The sequence below is a fragment of the Podarcis melisellensis genome (assembly GCF_964234715.1).
Source record: "Podarcis melisellensis genome assembly, chromosome: 3".
In the NCBI taxonomy this organism is placed as follows: Eukaryota; Metazoa; Chordata; class Lepidosauria; order Squamata; family Lacertidae; genus Podarcis; species Podarcis melisellensis.
In genome coordinates, this window is record NC_138530.1 from 42,776,891 (window position 1) to 42,802,132 (window position 25,242).

The 25,242-nt window shown below is 40.0% G+C and overlaps 1 protein-coding gene across 5 annotated transcripts in view; it reads right to left on the minus strand.

The window, feature by feature from the left end:
• The window catches only part of KIF26B (kinesin family member 26B), a 270,354-nt gene that overhangs the window by 88,213 nt on the left and 156,899 nt on the right, over nt 1–25,242 (minus strand). For all 5 annotated transcript variants that reach the window (XM_081905777.1, XM_081905776.1, XM_081905778.1 and 2 more), the window contains one exon: nt 11,505–11,688. In XM_081905777.1, the coding sequence (XP_081761903.1) occupies nt 11,505–11,688 (184 nt within the window). The remainder of the gene's footprint in view (nt 1–11,504; nt 11,689–25,242) is intronic.

Below are 25,242 nucleotides of genomic sequence, written 5' to 3' on the forward strand. Positions count from 1 at the left end.
TATATAAAGGTAAAGGGACCCCTGACCGTTAGGTCCAGTTGCAAAGGACTCTGGGGTAGCAGCGCTCATCTCACTTTATTGGTCAAGGGAGCCAGCGTACAGCTTCCGGGTAATGTGGCCAGCATGACTAAGCCACTTCTGGCGAACCAGAGCAGCACACGGAAACGTCGCTTACCTTCCCGCCGGAGAGGTACCTATTTATCTACTTGCACTTTGACGTGCTTTCGAACTGCTAGGTTGGCATCATGTTGGTCTTATTTTAATCAGAGGCAGCATATATATATAATCACACATAAAGGGAACTTGGGAGTGCTTGGGATGTTGTATCCTATTTATATTGTTATTTAAGGGTATTGTGGGATTCTCTGAAGTTGATCACATCAGAACACAATAAAGCAATGTGGTGAAAAGTTAGGGGATGAACCATGAATGCTCTCTTCCACCCTCCTGGTCCAATATACCTGCTTGCAACTACACAAAGGAGAGAGATACTGGGTAATGAGTGGCTCCTTAGTCTACAGACAAAATGAAGTGCACAATGAAGTGCAAGGCTGCTAGGATTGGGGTGGGCAAGCTATGATAATGCCTTGCCTATATAGAAAGGGTGTGTGTGTGTGTGTGTGTGTGTGTGTGTGTGTGTGTAGAAGCCTCTGACCTTGCTCTATTCACATTTGGCATCTTGTGCCAACCAGTATTGGCATGTAGTCCCCAGAAAGTTGTTCAGGGTGGAATGAAGCCCTCCACCTGAAAAAGATTATCCACCTCTGACCTAGAGGATGAGACTATGGAGAGCTGGTTAAACCAAACGTGTCTACCTAATACAGCAGATACCTAATCCTAAGCCTAAACAAATATATATTTTTATCCAAAAGGAAATACCAGTAAGTAATGCTTAGAGAGAAATTTTTTACCAAACATAAAGAACTGAGTAAGGGAAGTGGAACATATTTTTTTTCCTCCTACACTAATTGTCCTGTCCTGTTTCATTGAAAGCAATCTCAGTTCCCCTGAGTCTCAAACCTGCTGTTTATCTTCCCTATCTAGTTATTTTTAATTTGTACCTCTATTATTATCACTGCATTATTAATATGCCACGATAAGCTGGGAAATAGCTTGGTGGAGTTCAATTTCAGCAATGCCTCGCACCGCATAATAGTCGTCATGATAAATTGTTCCCTGCAATCTGAAAAGATTCACGATACCCACTGCACACTGAGTACGAGTCTCCTGGGGAGCTCAGCTTCCTCGTTTGGGTTGCTGTTCAACTTTCCCAAAAGGAGTGTGGGCCTCCTTATGTTTATCACATCTGCACATGCTGTTATCAATCAGTGTGCATGCCTCCACCTTCTGTGTGGCCAGACAAGCACACACATCCCTAGTGCCGCTGTCAGATCTAGTGCCAACACATACTTCAGCACGCTCCTAAGAGATGACAGTAATTTAAAGGCAAAACCCAATGTTTAAATTATTTGCATGCGCGGCAAAAGCTTTTGGAGAAGGGCAAATGCCAGAGAGTGGGATTAAGGTTTGCGGGCTGACTTACGGTAGCCAACGACAGAATTTTATTCTTAATCTTTTGTACCTGGGCTAAAGCCATCTAGGCACAGAGCCGGAAAACACAGCTTCACACTATTTAATAGGCATGTTGCATTTTCCTGTGGGAGAAACCAGGACAGAATTTACAAGTCTGTGCTGGGCCATCTCTACATATTTGGAATATTGCTGTCTGGTAATGGAAACAAGTATACATATATTGCCTACATCAGCCTGGAGATATCATGGAGAAGACATTAAACTTTTTAAAACAATGTACATGCATCATTCAGCTGATTACAATATTTGTTTTCATATTTAAAAACTAACTAAAAAAGATGTACTGACAATAATATTTCTGAGGTTCCTAACTTACACTTTGTTCTTGCTTACACATATCCTGATATTTAATCATCAGCATTCTATAAACTAATTGAATGTGTTAACTAACACTTGGCAATAGGTGTTAACATTTAGTGCGTCTAACTGCTGAAGAGATGTCAGCTGACAACAGAAAAAGTAAACACATGGGTGTCCTTTAGGAAGATCATTTTAACATGCTGTGGGTGGGCTGAGAAAGGATGAAGAGAGAGGCAAGGAGTTAATATTTTAGAAGAAGCCAGTTAGAACAAACTTTTCTGTGAACTTTAAAAGGTATTCTGCTTATTTAAATGTAACACCACACCTTCTGAAAAGCTATATCCAAGGGTCAATGTAGAAATAAATGGCAACATTTCCCCAGAATGGAAAGTCCCCAAGGGAAATCAATTCAGAATGCTACAATATAGTCAATTAAAGTCCCCAGAGGATTTGATGAACTACAATTTAATACAACAGTAAAGCAGCTTCACAAAATCCTCACACACCAAGTGGCATCTGCTGAATAATTACAATATACAGTACTACAAAAAAACCACACAACTTTAGCTATATATTTATTTATATCCTTTTTTAAAAAGGTCATCTAGCTCTTTCTTATAGTTATTGTACTTGCATGGCTACTTTGTAAATAATCATTATCACTAATGGAAACCACAGCGAAGAACAAATATCTAAATAACAGGTCTGGGAATTACCCAAAATGCTTTTCACCCAGGGAAGCAAAGGAGAAAGCCACACACTCTTCAAAAGTTGTCCAGCGTCACATATTATTTATACCCACCACTAGTGAGTTCTACATGAAAGCCATGATTTTGAAAAAAATAGTTGGACTCCACAACTATTGTGGTAATAGTGTTATGAGATCACCAATCAGCAGAATGGGGTCAAAAGATGAGGAAGAGCACATGAAGAGTACAGGAGTGTGGGCAAGTGAGTGGACAAATAGTTGGCGACTAATTTATTTGATAGGGACGCGGGTGGCGCTGTGGGTAAAACCTCAGCGCCTAGGACTTGCCGGTCGTATGGTCGGCGGTTCAAATCCCCACGGCGGGGTGAGCTCCCGTCTTCGGTCCCAGCTCCTGCCCACCTAGCAGTTCCAAAGCACCCTTAAGTGCAAGTAGATAAATAGGTACCGCTTTATAGCGGAAAGTAAACGGCATTTCTGTGTGCTGCTCTGGTGCCGGTTTGCCAGAGCAGCTTCGTCACGCTGGCCATGTGACCCGGATGTGTCTGCGGACAGCGCTAGCTCCCGGCCTCTAGAGTGAGATGAGTGCACAACCCTAGAGTCAAGACTGGCCCATACGGGCAGGGGTACCTTTACCTTTATCTGTAATTTATTTGATTTTTATACCACTGCTTCGCTCAGTTTTTAAAGCAGTAAATAGTAAACCTATCTCAACAACATTAGAATCATATTTTTTTAAAAAAACCTATCAAACAACAAATAAAAACAACAAACCTAGTAGGAAATAAAACAAGGAAGGGAATATTTAAAACCAAATTTCCAGATGTATCCACATGTCAGGATATGAAAAGGAAGGTAATTACAGGAAGGCAATTTTTACAGGTTCCATCTTCTTCTGGGAGTTACTGTAGCCCTTTTTTGCATACGCTTCCTCAGAATATAAATTCTCTCTTTGCATGCACTAAGGAACCACTTTCCCAGAGTATATCTTACCCAATGGCTACCTTACTGGGATGCAACCATCAAGAGGAAAGCCTTGCATCACTGGCATTACACATTGTAATAGCAGAAGTCATATACCGTATTTTCCGTCTCATAGGACGCTCCGTCCCATAGGACGCACCTAGTTTTTTTTGGGAGGGGGAAATAAAGGAAAAATTTTTTTCCTTTATTCCCCCCCCCCAAACCAGGTCGGGGAAACCGAACCAGGTCGAGGAACAGTGGGATGGCGGCGCTGCACCTCCTTGCTGTCCCCCGAGCTTGTGGGGCTGGCCGATGTCTGTCCGGCGGGCAGGGCGCTCTGCTTCAGGGCGCCCGACACTCCGGGAAGCAGGCTGCTATCCGCAGCCTAGACAGCCCTGCGGGACCTCCCACAGGGCTGCCTAGGCTGCGGATGTGTTCCTGAAGCACTGGGCGCTCTTCTTTCAGCACGCCCGGCGCTCCGGGAAGCAGGCTGCTATCTGCAGCCTAGACAGCCCTGCGGGAACTCCCACAGGGCTGCTTAGGCTGCGGATGTGTTCCTGAAGCCTGGAGAGCGAGAGGGGTCGGTACGCACCGACCGCTCTCGCTCTCCAAGCTTCAGCGAAAGCCTGCATTCGCCCCATAGGACGCACCCAGATTTCCCCTTCATTTTTGGAGGGGGAAAAGTGTGTCCTATAGGGTGAAAAATACGGTACATACCTGGGCCATCTGGAGTTGCACCATCAAAAGCTGGCCGTGTGCATTTGAAGGAGACCTATATCTAGCCATCCTCTCAAGCATGCAAGCATAAACCCCTCTCAGGCAAATTAAAAGTAAAGTGCCACACTTCCTCCCTAGTATTTAGGTATATCTCCAGATCTTCTTCAATGCACCACCAGCCATACATTTAGTCAGGATGTCTTTAAGGAAGTGCAAAGCTGAGTGACCTTGTGGCTGAATCAATAGACTCAGTTGGATCATTAGTCTCTGTTATTACAGCACTGCTATAGCGAAGCTTCCAACAGTTTTACCATCCTGCCACTTTCCATAGAGCAAAGCTCATGGGCACATGCAGAAAGGAATCATATAACAAAAGAAAAGTTCTGAGGTCTTGGGGAGGAGAAAGGCTGCAGATGCATATTCAAGCCTTTATTTAAACACTTACTATACATACTGCACATGCTTGTCTATTTTGCAAGATCCCAGGTGTGGAGGAAACCAAGTTTAAAATCTATACCCACCATCTTACTAGAATGACCTTTTCACTTTAAGTCTATTTGATCATGACTTTCCTAATTTGTAATAACCTTCTCCACAGGGATTTAGATCTCAGCAAATAATTAGAACTGTGTTCAAAATGCAGCTCCAAAAGCTGCACAGCAAATTAGAACTGATTAACTAGGCCTAGGATAGTGCAAAGAAAAAAGCAGATATATTATGAAACATAGAATGTAGAAATTGTGATCTAAGAAACAGAAAAATAATAGTGTTGTGTGGTTTATTAAAAAAAAGAAATAGCTATAGATAAGTGCTGGAATATGTAACAACATTCCAAAGGTTTTAATTTAACGTAGCAGTTTGCTATGTTCAACTCCACTGTAGTCTGTACTCTTCCACTATTTAAAGAGAAAATCTGGAACTGTAAAACAAGGGTGGGCTTGGGGCTTTGCAGGCAATCTTCTGGAGAATGTGTGCCAGCAATAGGCTAGGTGAGAGGCAAAAGTGGCCACAGCAATAGATGTGATTTTTTTTAACCTTTGACCAATAGGCCTCATTCCAGCCATGCAAAAGCCAGAGATTTTTTTTAATTATTATTTATTTATTTTACACACAAACATGCACTCCTCCATTCTCCATCACGGCAAGAATGTCCCTGTTTCAGGGCACATTCCAGCTAGGTAAAAGCGCTGAAGTAGCAGGGCCAGTGAGAAATGTATCCTAAAATGTGGGGAGTCGCCTGGAGAGAGTCCTGAAGGCTAGACAGAGTGGCCTGGACGGTCGCATTCAGCCCCAAAGACTGAGGTTCCCCACTCTGTCTAAAAGGAAATGCCATATGGCTACCACATTTGTAAGACAGAACACAAACATGCATGTCCAGCAGAGCCCAGGCATCATTTGGTGAGCCTCAATGCCAATTTGCAATACATGCCCTCTCCCCCACCCATGCCACAATCCCATCTTATAGATGTTATCTTGTAAGTCATGAAAAAACATGTTATATTTTTATTCTAAATCATTTTTTTCATTGTTTTTGAAATTATAACTTGGCCTCAAACTGGGGCTTTTCTGCCATGCCCTCTCACACACACACAACTCCTGGTGTAGCCAGGCAGAAACACAACCTAGCCCACACTATTTGGGGGGACATTGACAGAGGCTTTTATTTAGAAAGAAAAAGTTTACATTGAAAGTTTGGGGAAACTAATGAGGAAGGTGAAGTCAGAGATTAAATCGTGTTCATGGCTCTTTTCCTTTATTTAGAAGAACTAAAGTTGTGTGTGTGTGTTTTTTTTTAAAAAAGTGTGTAGGGGTAGGGAAAGGTATTAAACATTTTCCGGAAAGTGCACACTGAACTTAGCCAACAAAAGCCTCAGTCAGATCCATCAAACCTGTTTCCTGACGAATATCTCTGTTACGGGGCCACTCTGACTTGAGGGCTAAAGGCCACCTGGCTTTCATTCCAAGTGGAACTAACTGTTTAATTTATAGAACAATCGGTTTGACTACAATGATGAACGCACATGTCTTCTTAAAATGCCTCATGGGGTATTCCTTCTTTTTCCTACATCAGTAACCATGGTAACTCTGAGGAGAAACAGTTTTTGTTCTTCCTCTCAGAAATTGTTTCCAAGGGATAATGGTTGAAGCTCTCATTTGTCCTACAGCAATTAACTTTTGACTTACTATGTGTCCCAATGCTGAAGCTTCAGAAGGAAAGATAGCTCTCCCTCTTGCTTCCTTTTTAAGGTTCTCAAGATGAATATTAGCAGCACATGTTTCAGAAGCTGGACACAGGTTTCAGAAAAGCTTAATACACTGTGAAAGATATTTGTGGCCAAAAAGAATAAAAAAGCTCCCAGATCCACAAACCCTTCTGCTAGAGCCTAATCTCCCCCACAACAACCAAAAATCTGGAAAAGTGAACTAACATCTCCCTGAAAGTAATGCTTCTGAACCAAAAATTGAAATGAGAGAACATTCTGTGATTCCCTGCCAGTTCCTGGCCTTTCCTCTCTCCTGTTGTTTCTCTGTTGTAGATGGATGGTAAATTCTCTCTGCAAGCATGCACACCATTAAAATAATATAAACACAGCTTCTAGTGTTATCTAAAATGGTGTTGAAATGTTTTTTTTTCAATATAGACAAGAATTCAAAATCAGCTCTAATTTCTGCACTTTCTGATAGAATAGCTTTCTTCACATCCAAAATCCAAACTGTACATTCTGTCACCCAGTCACATACAGAACAGGCCAAAGAATAGCATAGTGACTGAAATGCAGAAAAGATGTGAATGAAAAAGCACAAGCTTTTTGTTATGGAAGAGGAGGCACTTGACGATAAAAGAAAATTAAATTCTGTGGGAATCCCTTACAAACATCTGGCTACAAGCCTGCAAGCGTGGCCTGCAGATACAAATTGAAACACCTCTGGACAAGATGAGTGTGCCGAGATGAGTGTCATTGTGCGAGATGGCAAACCAATTTGCACTATACAGCTCATTGCAGCATACACCTCTTACTTTAATTGGATTTGGTTGGGAATTGATCCAGAAGAGAGAGAAGGATCAGAGAAGACCCATGACATGCAATTTTCTTCTCTCGTTGCTCCTCATTAAGATTTTGAGTCCCAGCTGCAGCAATGACTTTGACACTGGTGGAACGTCATTAAAAAGCAACAGAAGGATGGCATTAGAAGGCAGAGAAAGTGAAATTAAGGTAAAATAACAGTAAACCAATACTGCTTTGGGATCCCAACCAAATTTCAATATACTTTGCAAAGAGATAGTCACAGCATGGAAGACGTTACCCAGTGGCAACGTGTGAGCCAGTACATACTTTTCTATTGTGTCTCCCTCTTTTGAAATAAAAAGAACCTTTAGTGTCTCTGAAAACTTGGATGATAGCCAAATCTTTATTTGTATTGCAAATATATATCAAGCAGGTAGGGCTAGCTGTGTCAACAATTCACCACCAATTAAAACAGAAAGTTGTTAGATTAATGTGGTTTAGTACTTACCATCTGCTAATTATTCTGAAACAGTCCACCCAATATCTTCATCCCCTAGATACACACTACATTCTCTTAAATCCAGATCATCCTGCAGTATATATTTTATATATGCCGTATATATTTTAGTTGTTTAGCTATATGTTTCATGGCCATTTCTTATGATACCTATATTTACTCATATATAACAATGCTTTTAGAGATATAGACATACAAAGTCAGCATGCTGTTCCTTCTGTAATGATGGAAAGGTTGGATAGAACTACATACATGCTAGAAAATGCAAGTACAAAGCCAAAGGGGTTTTTGTGGGGAGAAGGGCACTACAGCTGCTCTCACCATTGACAAGGGAAGCTTGCCTCTATCAGTATGAGCGGCTAATGACAGAAAGTTCCAAAGACAATTTCATTTGCTTTCAAAGTTCTTTAGATTGAAAACACATTTAACACACTTAAGGTTTTTAAAGTATCGCGGAGTTGTCCATAGTTCATGCATCTCATCATTGACATTACTAAATTGTGTGGAGCATTTTCTGGCCTCTCCATTTCAAGAAATGAAAATAGGGAAATATAAAGTTAGATTTCACCTTTACACTATTGTCAACCAAAGATTAGTCACTTGATACTTCTCCTTGACCAGGGGTAGGCAACCTAAGGCCCAGGAGCCAGATGCGGCATAATCGCCTTCTCAATTCAGCCCACGGATGGTCCAGGAATCAGCGTGGTTTTGCATGAGTAAAATGTGTGCTTTTATTTAAAATGCATCTCTGGATTATTTGTGGGGCATAGGAATTCATTCATTCCCCACCAAAAAAATATATAGTCCAGCCCACCGCATGGTCTGAGGGGCGGTGGACCGGCCCACGGCTGAAGAAGCTTGCTGACCCCTGTCCTTGACTATACAAAGGAGAAGAAAGACTGGGAAAAGGCATTCCCAGTCACTGCTCCCTACCTCTAGAAATTTTCCTCAGGGTTTCTACCTAAAGCATCTGAACATCTTTCAAATGTAACATATAAAGGCTTTTGAGTGGCGTGCTAGGGAAGAAGAGTTTGTTTATATTTTGGTAGACACACTTTGTATTTTTCAGAGATACATCAGGGAGGAAATCAACCTTCTGTCTCTTAATGGGGCAGTTTCTCTTTCTTCCTAGTTCCATTTACTGGTTATCCCTTTTCCCAGTGTCTGAGCTATGTATTGCTATCCTAAACAGCTACTAGTCCTGATATACTCACCCTATCAGCCTTGCACAAAGACCTATTTCTATTCTAACTTAGAACAAGTTGCAGAAACATCACTGATAGAAAACAAGGAGAGCAGGATGGCATCATACCCCTGTAGAAGTTTTCAAAGAGCTTGACTGCTCAGACATCAATAGACACAGGCTAGACCAGCTCAGATAAAGAGATTACATTTACCTTTTTCTGTTCTAAGAGGAAATTAAATTACCAACTTACACTCAGACTTTGAATTATGATTAGCTGAAAATACAGGTTAGTTTACAGACTATGTAGTACATTATTAATTCAAATTCATATACTAAGCAATTGAATTAAAGTATTTTGGAATGTATTAAATTAGATTTGTCTGTAAAAGTGCATGGTGTCCCAGTACACATGAAGAAATGTGCCAAAACACCCTCTCTAGAGCTGCTTCTCACTTTATGCAGCAGGCTTGTTTGCCTGAGGCTATATCACTGTTATCTGGCATTTTCTGTAGTAAGCATACCAAACATAAATAGCAGTGCTTATATATTATCAGCATACATGTTACAGGGAAACCATTGTTCAAGTTATAAGTTTAACGTACATAAAATGCTGTGTTTGAATGCACTGTATTTAAAATGCTGTAATGGCAAGTTTGCCTTAGGCAAAAAGGTTCCACTCTGGCAAAAGCGCCGTGGTATTTTTTCAATGGTATTTTTTCCATTAGAATGAGATAAGCTACCTGATGACTCATCTCTGGAAACATGGAAACACCAGCTGCAGAGCTGTCGCAGCAGGAAGATGAAACTTAAGAAGCCAGTGTGTGCTTGTTGGAGATGACTAGTAGCCACAGCCGCAGTAGTTGTAGAGAAATTCTGCAATGATGAACAAGCTTAGGATCTCCCTCTGGGACCAGAGAGAGGAAAGTTTTCTGAACTGCATAAATAACTGAGCGCCATTGCTTGTTTGCAATGTGTTGCTTTGTTATTTTGTAATACCTATCTTATTGTAACTAGTACCTAAGACTGTTCCGCAGTAAAGCTCTGAAGTGCATTCTTGCAGTAGAAATAATTCATTTCTACACAAGGGCCAGATTAAGTACTCCGCTGAACAACTCTAACAATCAGTATAACCTTTTAATATACCCTTAATGGCTCGGGACAGGTTTACTTAAGGAATCACCTTCATACATGCCTACTCAATTCCTGCAATTTTTGGAGTTTGCACTTTTACAAGTGCCACACAATTCCACATTTGTAAGGAGTTGTTCCTTTCCTGTCTCTTGACATTAGACAGGTGTGTAACTATATTCTTCTAAATGCTAACTGAACACTTACCTGTTTCAGCAAGCCTATTCAAACACACAATTTAATTTGTTTTAAAGTGTTATTGACTTATATATTTGTTTTTAATGATAATGCTTCTATGTATATTTCCTTTTAACTGGTTTATGGGCTTTAGCCATGTTTGTACATAAATTGATCTGTACGCTGCCTGGAAAATTGATCAATCAAATTATAAATTTTCTAAACAAATATATAAATCAAAGGCCCCAGGTTTTGTGTGTATGGGCACTGTACACAAACATGAACATTTTCTCTTCATAATTTTAGGCTACAACCCTAAGAACGCATACTTGGGAGTCAGTTCCACTGAGACTTATTTGCAGTGCTTTTTTCCCCTAAAAATATGTTTAGGGGTATTCTCATTTTGGGGACACAGGTGGTGCTGTGGGTTAAACCACAGAGCCTAGGACTTGCCGATCAGAAGGTCGGCAGTTCGAATCCCCGTGACGGGGTGAGCTCCCGTTGCTCAGTCCCTGCTCCTGCCAACCTAGCAGTTCGAAAGCACGTCAACGTGCAAATAGATAAATAGGTACCACTCCGGCAGGAAGGTAAATGGAGTTTCCGTGCGCTGCTCTGGTTCGCCAGAAGTGGCTTAGTCATGCTGGACACATGATTTGAAAGCTGTCTGCGGACAAATGCTGGCTCCCTCGGCCAATAAAGCAAGATGAGCGCCGCAACCCCAGAGTCGGGCACGACTGGACCTAATGGTCAGGGGTCCCTTTACCTTTTTTACTCTCATTTTGACTCAAGAAAATCACCATTTTATAGTTAATATCAGGAAAAATAAATACAATAAATGGACAAAAGTACAAAATTCACAAAATGTTTAGGGGTATGCATATACCTGCGTCCTCTCAGAAAAAAGCGCTGCTTATTTGTAAGCAGTTGCACATGGTATGTACTGTAAATGTTTGTTACAATCAATTTTCTTTTTGTTGTTGTTTTTTAAGTATATATTGATAAAAGTGTCCTGGGTGTGTGATCACAAAATGGCTGACATAGGCAGGAAAAGAAGAAGTAGCGCTGGCACTCCATACCAGCAATGACTGTCACAGAAAGAAGCTCTGGTTACAATAAACATTGGTGAAGCTGCAACAAATATGCTTACACATATGTTTCCTCCCATTACCAGAAAAATAAAAAAGATGTTTGCTGTGGGTTAATCCTTACCTTGCCCAGTCCTGGAGTGTCTTTGACTTTGTTGACTGCCCTCAGCAAACATGGTGGAGCAGGTGGAGGAGAAGTCTGTAGGATGGTGCTGAATTTGGTAGCAAATAGGTGAGATTCAGAAACAGAAGACGCAGAAGGCCGGTGTTTCTTTTTTTTGGATGACAAGTTCAACTTCTGAGCAGCTCTGGAGAGGAAAGAAATCCAAAGGGAAATCAATATTTTACCAAATAGTTACATAAAAGAAGAGGCTTTGAAGATTTCTGGGGGTTCAGACTTTTGGTAGGGCAATGTCTCACTTTGCCCATAAGAGGAGCTTCCCCTGTTGTCTTCAATGGAAGTGGGAATAATCCAAATAGATTTATTTGTATAAACCAGCAAATAGTTAAGCAAGGTCCATGTTACATACAATCCTCTTTTTCCATACAGTTCTTCTGTTTAGAACACAAGTCATGTTGTAGTCTATCAGCAAATTAACAAGGTTCACAAAGAGCTATTTGTGTTAAACAATTCAGTTTCATAAATTCACTTTTGGCTCACAAAGAACTGTTTGTCGTTCCTAAGTCTTTGGGTGCAGTGTGATTACCTGTGGAGCATTTTGGTGTAAGCAGCCAATCATAATTATGTTAATACTCATTATTAAATGCCCAAGTGAAATTAACAAACATATAAGAAGCCTAGCACTAGCTATTTTAAACTTCCAACACCTCATAAAAAATCCAGCCTACTTCCTGACATGTGGGACCCAAACACCTTGGTGCTATTTGCAAAGCTGTTGGAGAATCATACAAACTAGCAATTTGGTAGGTTAAATAAATTATACTTTGGTTTTGAGACTGAGAGCTAAGGTTTGCCACATTTTCTATTTAAAAAAGAGACATTTTCTGCAGTCCAACTGTAAAAATATTAAGCTGTAATTTTTATATACAATGTGCAGCATTTGATAATGAACTTATCATTGAAAAAATATTAAATATCCCCCAGAATTTCTTATCCCCATACTCACATTTTCTATGGTGACAATATTATCTGGATATCCCAAATGAAGTCAGCTTTATATTAAACATTTTCACATAGCACACTTCCTATTATAACACCGCACTAATAATAAATGGTTGTCTTACAATATCATTAACTACTAATTACAGAATATACATCAATTGAGACTCTTGCTAAACTATTCAAAAAGTGTTATGTTAGTCAAAATAAATTATAAAAACTCTATAGAAAATTAATCACAAAATAGTAAATGAGTACCCTAATAATTTCACCCTACAAGCTGTATACATTTTACCCTATGAGCTGCATACATTGTTGTCTATTAAAGCAATCTTAATCCCCAAGGTTGATGGATGAATGGGAAGATTAGGATGGCATACAGTCCCCTCCTCTTCACATTCCTTTGGAGAGAAGTTGTAATCAGTGGAAAGCCCTGAAACAAGGCCTTGTGGGCTATGGCAGTGCCCTTGGATTCTTCAAAGAGCCCAATCCTCGGACCTCTCACCAGCCTGAATTCTGTGTGTCAGAAATAGAAGAAACTACCACCACTTGGTTGGCTGGCTGGCATGAAGCCCTTCTCATGACATGGGCTGACATGAGTTGGCATACTACAATTCTAAGAAAAACATACATGTAGATGCTGTTCAAATTGTTTCAAGTGTAACTAAATGATGCAAAATAAGGTTAGCCGGTTGGCAAAACTCACAACACAGAAACCATACCTTCGAACATTTCTCCGATGAAAATAGGGGCATCCCATTCCATAATGATAATTTTACTATTTATACCCCACACGTTTTACGGGGTTGGCCAAGCCACTCTGGGCAGCTTACAACATATATAAAAACATAATAAAACATTAAAACCAACTTAGCTATACAGGATTGCCTTCAGACAGCTCGGGGGTCGGATAACTCCATACCCTCCAGCATTTCTCCAATGAAAACAGGGACATCCTACCATATGCTGCCAGTCAAGTGCAGGTCCTCCAAGTGTCTCTATTATCCAGGGATGTCCTGGATTTACAGAAGCCATCCTTGTTTCTGATTTGATCCCAGAATGTCCTGCTTTTCCTTAGGATGTCCCTATTTTCATTTTCCAGCATATTCAACATATTCACAGAAGTTGGACTAGAAGAAGGATAAGAGAAAAGCTTGCATTGCTCCTGGCAGCTGCCTGCACCTATTTTCCCATCTTTGGCCAACCTGCCTTCATATAGAGACTAGGTACAGTAGTTTAACAAAGGAGACAACAGAAGTTGGGCACTTTGCTTATCTGACTCTGTGTGCTCCAAGTGAATCCCTAATCCTTGACTACCACCTTCCATTGTTTATGTCTTTTGTCTAAACATTATTTCAGTTGCCCATTTTTCAATGCACTGCTCTCTGATTTCCTATTTTGACCTAAATTTAGTTACTTAAAGGGGGGGAAGGGTGGTTTTCAGTAAACTTAAACACAGGTCCCCATACGAATTTGAAACCATTTTCTTTATACTGTATCATGTTCGTTTGTCAATTACTTTCCAGGAATGACAGCAGTTCTGTTTACCTCAGTCAAATTCTACTATTAACACATATTCATACCTACATTAAAGGCCAATATACTACTATTGTAATATACCCAGTAAGCTATTTGATCCATCCCTTCTCTCCTGTTACTTCAGTCGAACACTCTAGCCCTATGTTGCTTAGCTTCCTTAACTAGTGATTTAATCTTCCTAAAGCATTTATTGAACCAAAAGGTCCATAGCTGACATTTTTCCTTAGTGAAAAAGAAACATTGTTGGAAGATAACTGGCCTTTTCAAAACTATAGAATGATATGCTTTTTTGACAGTGCTAACCTTTGGGATGGCATTAAAACAGAAGAACCTGGATTCATATTGGCCAATAATTGGAAAATTAATGTAGAATGTATGTCCTACATTTCTCTCTCTCTTTCTCTCTCTCTGAAGTAAGAAACCAAGAAAGGAAGGTAGCAAAATGACAGCTACACACTTCCCACTTTTGGCAAAGAGGTCCAGAAAGATGTCACTCTCCAATTTCAGATGTATCAAAGTAGAAGATTTCTACAAAGTGGTTGATATTTATATCTCTATAGTATTTATGAAAACCTGCCATTTGCTTTGTATACAGTCGACAACCATTTTGCTCATGGGTTCCTGGCCCCTGAGCATGTCAGCGGAGCATGTAAAAACACACCTCAGCCCATCAAGCCCTGCCCCACCCCAATTCCATCCCTGTTCTGGCCTTTTAGTAAGGCATTTAGTGAGGTTTTTGGGTCACTTCCATATTCAGTGTTGTATCTTGTGCAGCTCTACACAGAAATAAGCCTGTTGAGTTCAATGAAGTTTACACTCTAGTAAGTAAATTTAGGGTGGCCGTCTAAGCAAACAAGGAAAGGGAAGCTTCAGGATTCTATGTATTGTGTTAACCCTAGTTATGAATCATGAATAACTGGAAAAATCTTCAGATGAAAATCACCTCAGTCTCTAAATTTCTTCAAGCCCTGAATCGCTTGCATTTAATGATTCCAAAATATCTGGATATAATTTTAGTTTCTGCATACATCATGGTGCGTCTGTGAGGATCTATAAATATGTCTCCTAAAAGCCCAGTAAACACTTGACGCTTGTTGTTCTTCTTTTTTTAATGCATGTATTCAATTTCATAGCAACAATAAAGCTATCCAAGCTGTGCCTTTCAGAGCTATTTCTATTTTACGTCTTGGGTGGTTTAACTCATTCGCCTTTTGGCCTCCAACAGTACCTAAGTAGGCTGGAGGCACTGAAATTACTCAGCAAGTCATCGCCATGCTTGTTACATAATTAGTGCACCAAGCCAAGGCCAAATTCATAGTCCTGTTATAGAGCCTTATGACCCCCTCTCAAAAATGTTGAGGCTGCTTTGCAAAACAAGCACATACTGAAATCAGTGGGGTTGTTCCTCGAATTTGAGACACAAATTTCAGACCTGCTGTGAATCTGTTGATTTGGAGCATCATTCACATGCACCATTTTAATGGAAAATTGTGGGCTGTAGGATTTGTTTTTAGAGTCCTAAATAAAATCAAGAAACTACTTGCATCCTTGCTTTTAAACATAAGGCAAACGGGGACCTGAAAATACCATTCAAGTTATACAAGAAAGACTTGGATGTAAAAAGTTATATATATATATAATAATATAAACATATAAATGAAATTAAATATACCCAGAAGGCATATCAGGATTGATAAAGCACATGTTGGCCAGTTTCCTTGTTTAAGAGTGCCCATATTCAATGGTACACTTTCTACTTTGCATTTGACTTTCCATGCAAGTGTTTTTCATGTAGTGGGGAGTGGAATTATGGACATTAAATGGGATAGTAACCATATTGTTGTCTTTGTCCATGGAGTTTTCTTGGCAGGGATACTGGAGTGGCTTGCCAGTTCCTGCTCCAGGTGGATCACGTTTGGTCAAAACTCTCCACTATGACCTGTCCATCTTGGGTGGCCCTGCACAGGATATCTCATAGCTTCTCTGAGTTATTCAAGCCCCTTCACCATGGCAAGGCAGTGATCCATGAAGGGCTCCAATACTTTGGCCACCTCTTGAGAAGAGACGACTCCCTGATGTTGGGAAGGATGGAGGGCACAAGGAGAAGGGGATGACAGAGGACGAGATGGTTGGACAGTGTTCTCGAAGCTACCAGCATGAGTTTGACCAAACTGCGGGAGGCAGTGGAAGGTAGTGCCTGGCATTCTCTGGTCCATGGGGTCATGAAGAGTCGGGCACAACTAAATGACTAAACAACAACAACAACAACAACCATATTGTTTCCATATTGCATCTGCATGGTAACGTACATAACCTTCATAAGCTCTTCTATAAAGTTATTGCCCCCCAATTATTCATATTGCCAATATGAACAGCTATAATTATTAGGCAAAACTGATCCCAAATCAATCTGTTTGAGATGTTTAGCTTTTTATATGAAGTATAAGAAACTTTATTAATAACAAAGAACTGAGATTCTTTTTGTGCAGTTTCCACACACTCAAAACTAGAATTTAATAAGCTTTATGCATGGAGTTTTGCCCTTGGCCCTTGGCCATAACTTTCCTTTGGAGCTTGTTATGCTGATTGATTTTCTTTCTCACACCTTAAGCGGAACCCCTGTCATCAGTGGCTGCCCAGAATGATCAGTTGTCCCATCCATTTGCATTTACTTGAAAGCAGTGTAAAAATAAATAAATAAATAAATAAATAAATAAATAAATAAATAAATAAATAATAAAACAAAGAAAGAAATCTCACCATTCTTAGCATTTTAGGTCTTCAGATACTTTGAACAGTCAATAACCAGGGAAATGAGCAGATAGAGGGGTAGTAGGATGATGTCCACTACCCCAATCTCAACCTGCAAGTACATTATTTGGGGGGGGGTGGCAAACAGAGCCTATGTATGTACTGTCAGGATCCTGAATGCCTAGGCAGACCCTGCATGTACACAACTTGTGTTTTGTATTGTACATGGATTTCACTTAACGAAGATTTCTCTTATACCATCAGAGTTTTATGTGGATTGCTGAGAAATAAATAAAGGTCCCTTTACCTTTACCTTACCTTGAGCATGGTTTTAACTTTGAAAAGGCGGCATACAAATAAAATGATTTATTGACTGATTGCACTTTTCCACTACCTCCCATGAGAAAGCTTGGCCACACACATGGAAGATTTTACTTTATCCCTCTAACCTAACTCTTTCATGATCTCTGAAACAAAGAGCACAATCAGACCCAACGCTACATTTCTATCTCTTATATTTTAATGTTCTTGTTGAAAGAAAAACTACATGGAACTGGAATGAGGCACAGTAGATATATATCTCTGCGTTTTAGCCAATCAAATTTGTGAGAGCCACTTTATTTTGAAAGAGGCTTTCATTAATTTACACACATTAAAAATGCACTTAAGACCACCACTGCAAGCCAGACTTCTGCGTTGAATTACAATTTAAAACTCTGTCCAATTTTTTTAGCAGCTTAATATAGTTATATCTTACAGACCCCACACTATGCAGTTACTAGTATTTCTTAATAACAATGTGTTGCAATTACTGCATTATATAAAACATTTAAAACAAGGGATGGGGAATTTTGGCTTTCCAGGTGCTGTTGGACTCCAACTCCCATCAGTCCCAGGCAGAATGGTCAATGGGCAGGGATGATATGAGCTGCAGTCCAGCAAAGTCTGGGTGGCCTCAAGCTCTCTCTTCTGGTTTACACTGACCCTATTCAGATTGTTGTCACATTCTTTTCAAGCAGAATAAAATATTCCTGTGCCTTTCATTTGCCCTTAAAATAACTGGCGTTATCACCAGGTCCCGGTTTCACTCCCCAGTGTCTTTAGTTAGGGCTGGGAGAAAATTTAGTCCGAAATCTTAGAGAAGTGCTGCCAGTCAAGTGCAGCTCCTCCAAGTGACCCTATTTTCTAGGGACAGTCCCAGATTTACAGAAGCCTTCCTGGTTTCTGATTTGCTTCCAGAATGTCCTGCTTTTCCTTAGGATGTCCCTATTTTCAGTGGAGAAATGTTGGAGGGCATGGAGTTATGCAACCCCTGAACCAAGGAGATAAATAACTATACAACCTTTAGAAGACATCTGAAGGAATCCTTCTAGGGAAGTTTTTTTAAATGATTAATGTTTAATTCTGTTTTTATATGTGTTTTAAGCTGCTCAGAGTGGCTGGGGCAACCCAGTCAGATGGATGGGTAGAATTATTATTATTATTATTATTTATTATATTATTATTATTATTATTATTATTATTATTATTATTATTATTTATTATTAAATGGGACATCCCCATTTTCATCAGAGAAATGTTTGAAGGTATGCAAGTCTAGACAATACTGACCCAGATGCCCCAACTCAGTACAGTGGTACCTCGGTTTACATACGCTTCAGGTTACAGACTCTTCTAACCCAGAAATATTACCTCGGGTTAAGAAATTTGCTTCAGGATGAGTACAGAAATCGTGCTCCAGTGGTACAGTGGCAGCGAGAGGCCCCATTAGCTAAAGTGGTGCTTCAGGTTAAGAACAATTTCAGGTTAAGAACGGACCTCCGGAACGAATTACCTGTACCGGAACGAATTACCTGTACCGGAACGAATAACCTGTACCGGAACAAATTAAGTACTTAAGTACTTAAACTGTATAAGACAGCTTTTTATATTCCTATAAAGAAGAAACTGCAATCCTGTCTTTCAGGAATCATATCATATCAAGACATGCATAACTGAACCAAACAGCTCAAAGGTGACTATCAGTTACTACTAGTTACAATGGCTGTATACCACCACCAGCATGATTCTGAATATCAACTAAATACAACTTCTGTAGGCATCTGGCTGGTCACTGAGAGAAACAGGACGCAGGAGTAGATAGAGCTTTGGTCTAATATCAGCAGAGCTTTTCTTATATTCTTAAAAGGCGGAATATTTGATACTGAGGTCACCGAGCTATGGGCTCTTGAGCCTACATAAGAATTAGTTCAAGTAATGTCTGGACAATTCAAGGGACTGTTAAAGATGCAACATAAAGTGATCCATTTTTCTCGAGCTGATCCTGGTCTAATTTCTCTCCCCATAACTGCTACACCCAAAATCTTAATCTTTTTTTAATTATTTATTTTTAAATTCTTTTTATTAAGTTTCAGTTACAACATCAAAGAAAGAAAAAAATCTTAATCTTAAAGGACTGAAGTGGAAAAGGAAAGTCAGGAGGGTCAGGGAGACACAAAGATTACCGGTATAACTTCCCAGTAGCTCACTACCGTTTTCCCTTAAATTAATTCCTGGTCAAACGATTCATCCTTCCCTTTCTCCAACACAAGTGAAGATTGTCCAACACAGTCACATTTTACTTCAAATAAGGACATTTTCACCAGTCCCCTCATTATTTTGAAGTAAACTGTGATGTAAAGTGTCCTTATTTGAAGTAAAATGTGACTGTGTTGGACAACCTTCACCATTATTCACTTAAATGTATTTTGAATTTGATAGCAATATGATCACTGTTTCCAATCAGTTCAAGGACACCATTTTGAATTAAGTACAGATTTGCCTTCCCTCTACTTGGTTTCATGATCAACTGTTTAAACAATAAGGGCAGAGGTCCCTAATGTGGTACCTGTAGACCCCAAAGCTCCACAGAAACCTTCCTGGCACCCCTGTGCCACCTGCCACTCCCATCTTTTTAAATCTATGTTTTTGTTTGTTTGGATGGGTTTTGGTTCTGGGTTTTTATGTTGTGGTGTTGCGTTTTTCCTGTTTTGGAGTATATGAGCATTTCTCTGAGCATCATCAGTTTTCCTTGCTATAAAGTGGGTGTTGTGCTAGTGCCCATGTTTTCTAAGTTTATCAAACATAGCACTGGGTCTTCAAAACCTGGAGACCACTAGTTTAGTGTATTTAGGAACATTACCTCTTTTCCTTCTTAAACGTGCCACAAACTAAATTACCTGGGGGGGGGAGAGAGATTATGAGTCTGTAATGCATTGATGTTGTTAGCTTTTAGTGCTATCATTTAAATAAACTCTTTTCTCTCACTCTTCTATTTTCAATCAAGTGAAATGAAAAATGACATGAAATTAAATACGCTGTGCTCAAAAGAGTAATTCATTGCTCGAAAGCAGCAAATTGTATGGAGGTGTGAAAGATACCAACAGGCAGAATTTGCATAGCTTTTTATAATTTGCAACTCTTCCCTCATTACCTTTCGGTCTTTTAGTAAAAAGCTAATTAATTTCAATTATGGGGGATACTACCCATTGATTTGATGCCTGCTGGATAATTAAGGAAAATTTTGACATTTAGTTTTGTTTCCGAAGGAACAGCTGTTTGGTTTATAAATTGAAATAAAGCTATTTGTAATGGGAGAGAAGGTCTTACAAGTAAATGTCTAATTAAAAGAGAGGAGCACCATTATGTAGACACAAATGAAGCTCTGCCTTCATGCTAGCAATCACAGATGTAATCAGAGGCAACTTCAATACTGTGTGGACATCATCTTCCCAGCTTTCAAACATCTTGGGCCCCAAATATCTGGAAAACTGCCTCCTTCCCTGCACTCCCTCCTGGGGCCCTCTTGGTAGTTCCACTGCCGTCAAAGGTTTGGGGTTGGCAACCCAGGAAAACCCCTCATCTGTGGAATTGTTGAAGGTCACCTCTTTGACACAATAAATATACATGTTTAGGACCCATCCCAGTCCTGTGATTGTAAATTGTTTAATCAGCTTTTAATTTTGTATTTTAGTATTGTTCCAATCTACCCTGGGACCATTTGCTGAAGTGTGGGTGAGAAATCAAATAAACAATAATAAATACTCCACTGAGAACAAGAAAACAAGAAATCCCAGAACTGCACACCAGTACGTATAGGCCCTTGAAGGAAATATCCCAAAAGTGAATACCTGGAGAAATAGACTCGTGAGACTCCTCATGATCTATGGCCTTAGCTTGCCCCAAAAGTTTCTATGGAACTTCTGGAAATTTCTCCTGGGGTTTTGTTTTTGTTTCTCAGCTGGGACACGACAAGTCTGTGCCAACATGCCTTCTCTCCACACAGGCCAGTCTCAAACATTCTGGCATGTTGGGTGAAATAATATTGTTTCCACACAATATTCATGCTTGCCCAACAACCAAGACTGCAAGCACTGAAGGAAACTTGATGATCTAACAAGTCCTGCTAACCTTCCACTTCTGTACATTTATCCAGGGAAATTAATATTTGGAGGTTGTATTTTTGCTGGATATTCTCGTATGTTCCACTACATCTGGTGTAGAAATGATCGGGAATGTGTGGAGAAAAGGGGGACAATGAAAGCATAAGCAACCAAGCGTATCAGGAGGAGCCAAGCAAAATTAAAAAACTCTTCTTATTTATCTTTTTTTAAAAAACACCCTTAGATCAAAATGAAAGCTTCATCCTATCTGCAAGGTATTGATCAGCCTGAGACTTATCTTGCTGGCTGCTTTTATCAGTTCAGAGCTTCTGGAACCTGAACAGCACCACATGCGAAACTCTTTAGAGGAAACTGCAGCTTTTTTCCTTTCCCTATCCTCTCACCTTGACTCTACCATTTTACCGTTTGGCACTTTTGCTGATTTCAATCAGTGCTTTTCTGAAAGACACTTTGAAAATAGCAACGTATCTAAACTCCTGCTCGCTAAGAAAAATTGCTCCGCAGACTCTCTCAGAAACAGTGCCCTTGGCAGCTAATCATTTTACTTTTAATAGCAAATGTAATGGGCTTCCTGGAAGTTTAATAGGAAGCATTAGGGGCCATTTATAGATGGCACAGAACAGATCTGAAGAGATAGCAGCCTGCTATTTGGGATCTTAAGTTATTGTGGTCGGTCTCCCTATTTCTCACTTGTCTGTTCATATTTTCTGTAACAGAACGCAAACACTAAGCAGATTTATTCAAATGCTAACGGTAAAATGAATAATAATAAATTATCAGGCTGGGGGCTATAAGGAATTAAAGAATTGAAAACCAGTGCTAATGCAGCAGATGAACAAAATAATAATAATGACTGGATGTGCTCATACGTCCAGCAACCTTAGCTGATGAAGAAGGAAATTATACTGTTTTGGCATTATTTATTTGTGGGAAGTTAGAGGGGCAGGGTATAATTCTTGTTGTTGTTGTTTGTTGTTGTTGTTGTTGAATAGGACGTCAGACCATTTGCTCATCAAACTCAGTGGTGTCTATACCAACTGACAGTATGTTTTCAGCCTTTGAGACAGGAGGCTCTTCCAGGCCTACGTGGAGATGCCAGACTGAAATGTGTTGATCCAACATTCTGCTCCTTATTCAGAACCACTAAAGATGTATAAAAGTAAATGGCATTGGAACTTTCTGATAACATAATATGAGTTGAGCACAAGATCAGCCTTTTGCTAGGTTTCATGCCTTTGCCATGACAAGGAGATCTAGCTCTGATTATGCTTAATTTTACTCAATGATGAGAGGAGTCATGCCAGTAAATCTAGCCAAGATCACATGAAAACTGATACCATATCCGCTCCCTTGCACAAACAAACTTTTTACTGGAAAAGTAAACCCTACCAGGCACCGATCACCTGTTCCTCGGTCTTATGACCAGGGTAATGAACTACTGTGTTAAGTCTGGACTGAACTTCTGTAAAGCCAGATTCTGTGTTTTCTTTACTATTTTGTCCTTTGTGAGGGTTTGAACATGGACCCCCTCAATCACGTAGACAAATAGATGTTTAAGTGTCTTGCCTAATTTAATAAAGCCATGAAGGCTCAGTAGCAATGTGTGCTGCAAAGGGGATCTTTACAATAAATGGACTCAAGTGCCTTGTAATGAGATGTTCACTGGACACAGCATGCCCAGCTCTGTCCTGGCCCCAGACCTGATATTCTAAGGGAAAGCAGAATTAGATAAGCATGTACTAAACAGTGTTTTTCCCCAAGCCAAACTGAAACGCCAGCTGAAACTACAGTATAGGCAAACTGTATTGCATTTCACTGTGCCAATACCCAGATATTTTAAGTGTATGAAAGGGGGGGGTCAGCGAGAGCCCAAGCTATTTTAAGTCATGTTTTGAAGCTGGAACCCAGCCAAGTTATTTCAAAAGTGTAAGTGCAGACTCAAAGATTGCCCTATGAAACTAGTATGCCTGGCCATTTGGAGAACATTATTTTTAATTAGTCTCTAATTATATTGGGTGCAGTAATCTTTTGCATGATAAATTTAGCAGCAGTGGCAACAACATAAATACATCAGCGAGAAAGAGAGACAAGAGAATGAAAGAAAGTCCACATTGGTGTGTGGGGGGGAGTCTGAATAAGGGAGAAGGGCAGTGGCGGTATGGTTAGTTGGATGCACCAAAATGCGATGTAGGGAAAAGTTCTTATACACTGCCAAAACAGATCCCAAAGCATCATGGTGTGCCCCCTAAGGATGCTGTAAATTTTACATTGCAAAACAACTTCTCACATTAATGTTAGTTTTGGTGATGTCCAATATTTTCATCAATGATCTGAATGTTGCAGTTGACGAAATAGTGAGAGGAGTGGCAAACAATCTAGAGCAGTCTTCTTCAACCTTGGATTGCCTGATGTTGTTGAACCACAACCCCATCATTTCTGTCCTTTGGCTAGACTTGCTGGGGCTGACAGGAGTTGAAGCCCAACAACATCTGGGGAATCTAAAATTAAAGAACGCTTCTCTGGACGATAGGCTAAGTATTTAAATGACATCAATAAAGTCCTAGAAAACTGAGCAGAAAGAAAGAACATTAAACATGTGGAAATGTAAACAATTATACATTGGGAAGAACTATTTGTCTAGATTCACATTTTGAAATGTTTTAGTGGAAAAGCAGACTGAAAATCACCAACCTTGTCCAGTTCTGGGCACTGATTTATCAAGGACATACCCCTCATTAGAGATGGGGGAAGCTTATTTTAACGAAGAACTACCTAATTCACATTTCTCAAACCAATATGTGAATCAAAACAAAGGGTTTCTTCAAAATTCACACTTATTGAATTTTGTGGTGCAGTTCTCCAGACAGACCATGTTTATAAAAATGCATGTATTCGAGGAAAGTGTACATAAAATAAATATATTGGTGAAAATAACTTTTTTAAAAATACAGTATTGTCACCATATTGGGTTAAATAGCTCACAGAAATACGTACGTTAGTCAAAACTGCATACAAAAATGTGTTTACCGGGGGGGGGGATCAAACTAAAATGCTGATTAATTTTAATGAGATTTTTTTGGGGGGGTGTCACAAATTGCCACAGAAATGTGAGGAACTGGATTTACAATTGGAAAAATGAGAAACTGAGAGTACTGGAATTGACAGTGTGGTCCATCCCTACCCCTCACAAAAGCTACAATGATAAGACAGTTTAGCATGAGGATCATATGAGGACAGGATGAAGGAACTGGGAGTGTTTAACCTGGAGAAGAGCTGTACAACTTTGACCCACCAGGAAGAAAGTGCCACATAAATAATGGCCTACCATGGGCTTCAGAAACTTCTGCTTCCTAACTATGACTTGAAAAATATGTTTGGGATAAGGAGCTTTCGCTCACCATCACGGCCAACCCTGTGGAAAATGCATCACACTAGAAATTGCTGCATGCCATTTAAGCATAAACACAGTTGCACCTCTTCCCCCTCATGTCTGGCACAGGACATTCTAGATGGCAAAAAATGGAAGGGCCCCCCTCTTCCTTCTGTACAGGCAAAGAACATGTGTGCTGCTCTTGGTTGCAAGATTAAATTATGAGATTCTCTTCCCCTGCCAAGACACTAAGAGTCCTAGACATTGGCCATAGCTCAGTGGTAGAGTATCTCCTTTCTATGCCTGAAACCCTGCAGTACCACTGCCAGTCAGTGTTGACAGTGCTTAAGCAAGATGAAACAATGGTTTGGCTTCCTATGTTCCTAGACTATGGCCATTGAAAACTCTGGGGTCCTTGATTTTTTATTCACCTTGTGACTCAAAACATGAAAAGAGTCATATTTTCCCTACTTCAGATTTGCACAGAATAATCACCTCCACCCATCTAGCACTAAACTTCTGTCCCAATTCATGGCTGCAAACTGGTCCTGAGGGAATCCTGTAGTAGACGGCATAATGGCTGCTTCTGGGTGTATGAAGTTATTCCCAAGCAACGAAGAGCAAATGCAAGTTGACTGCA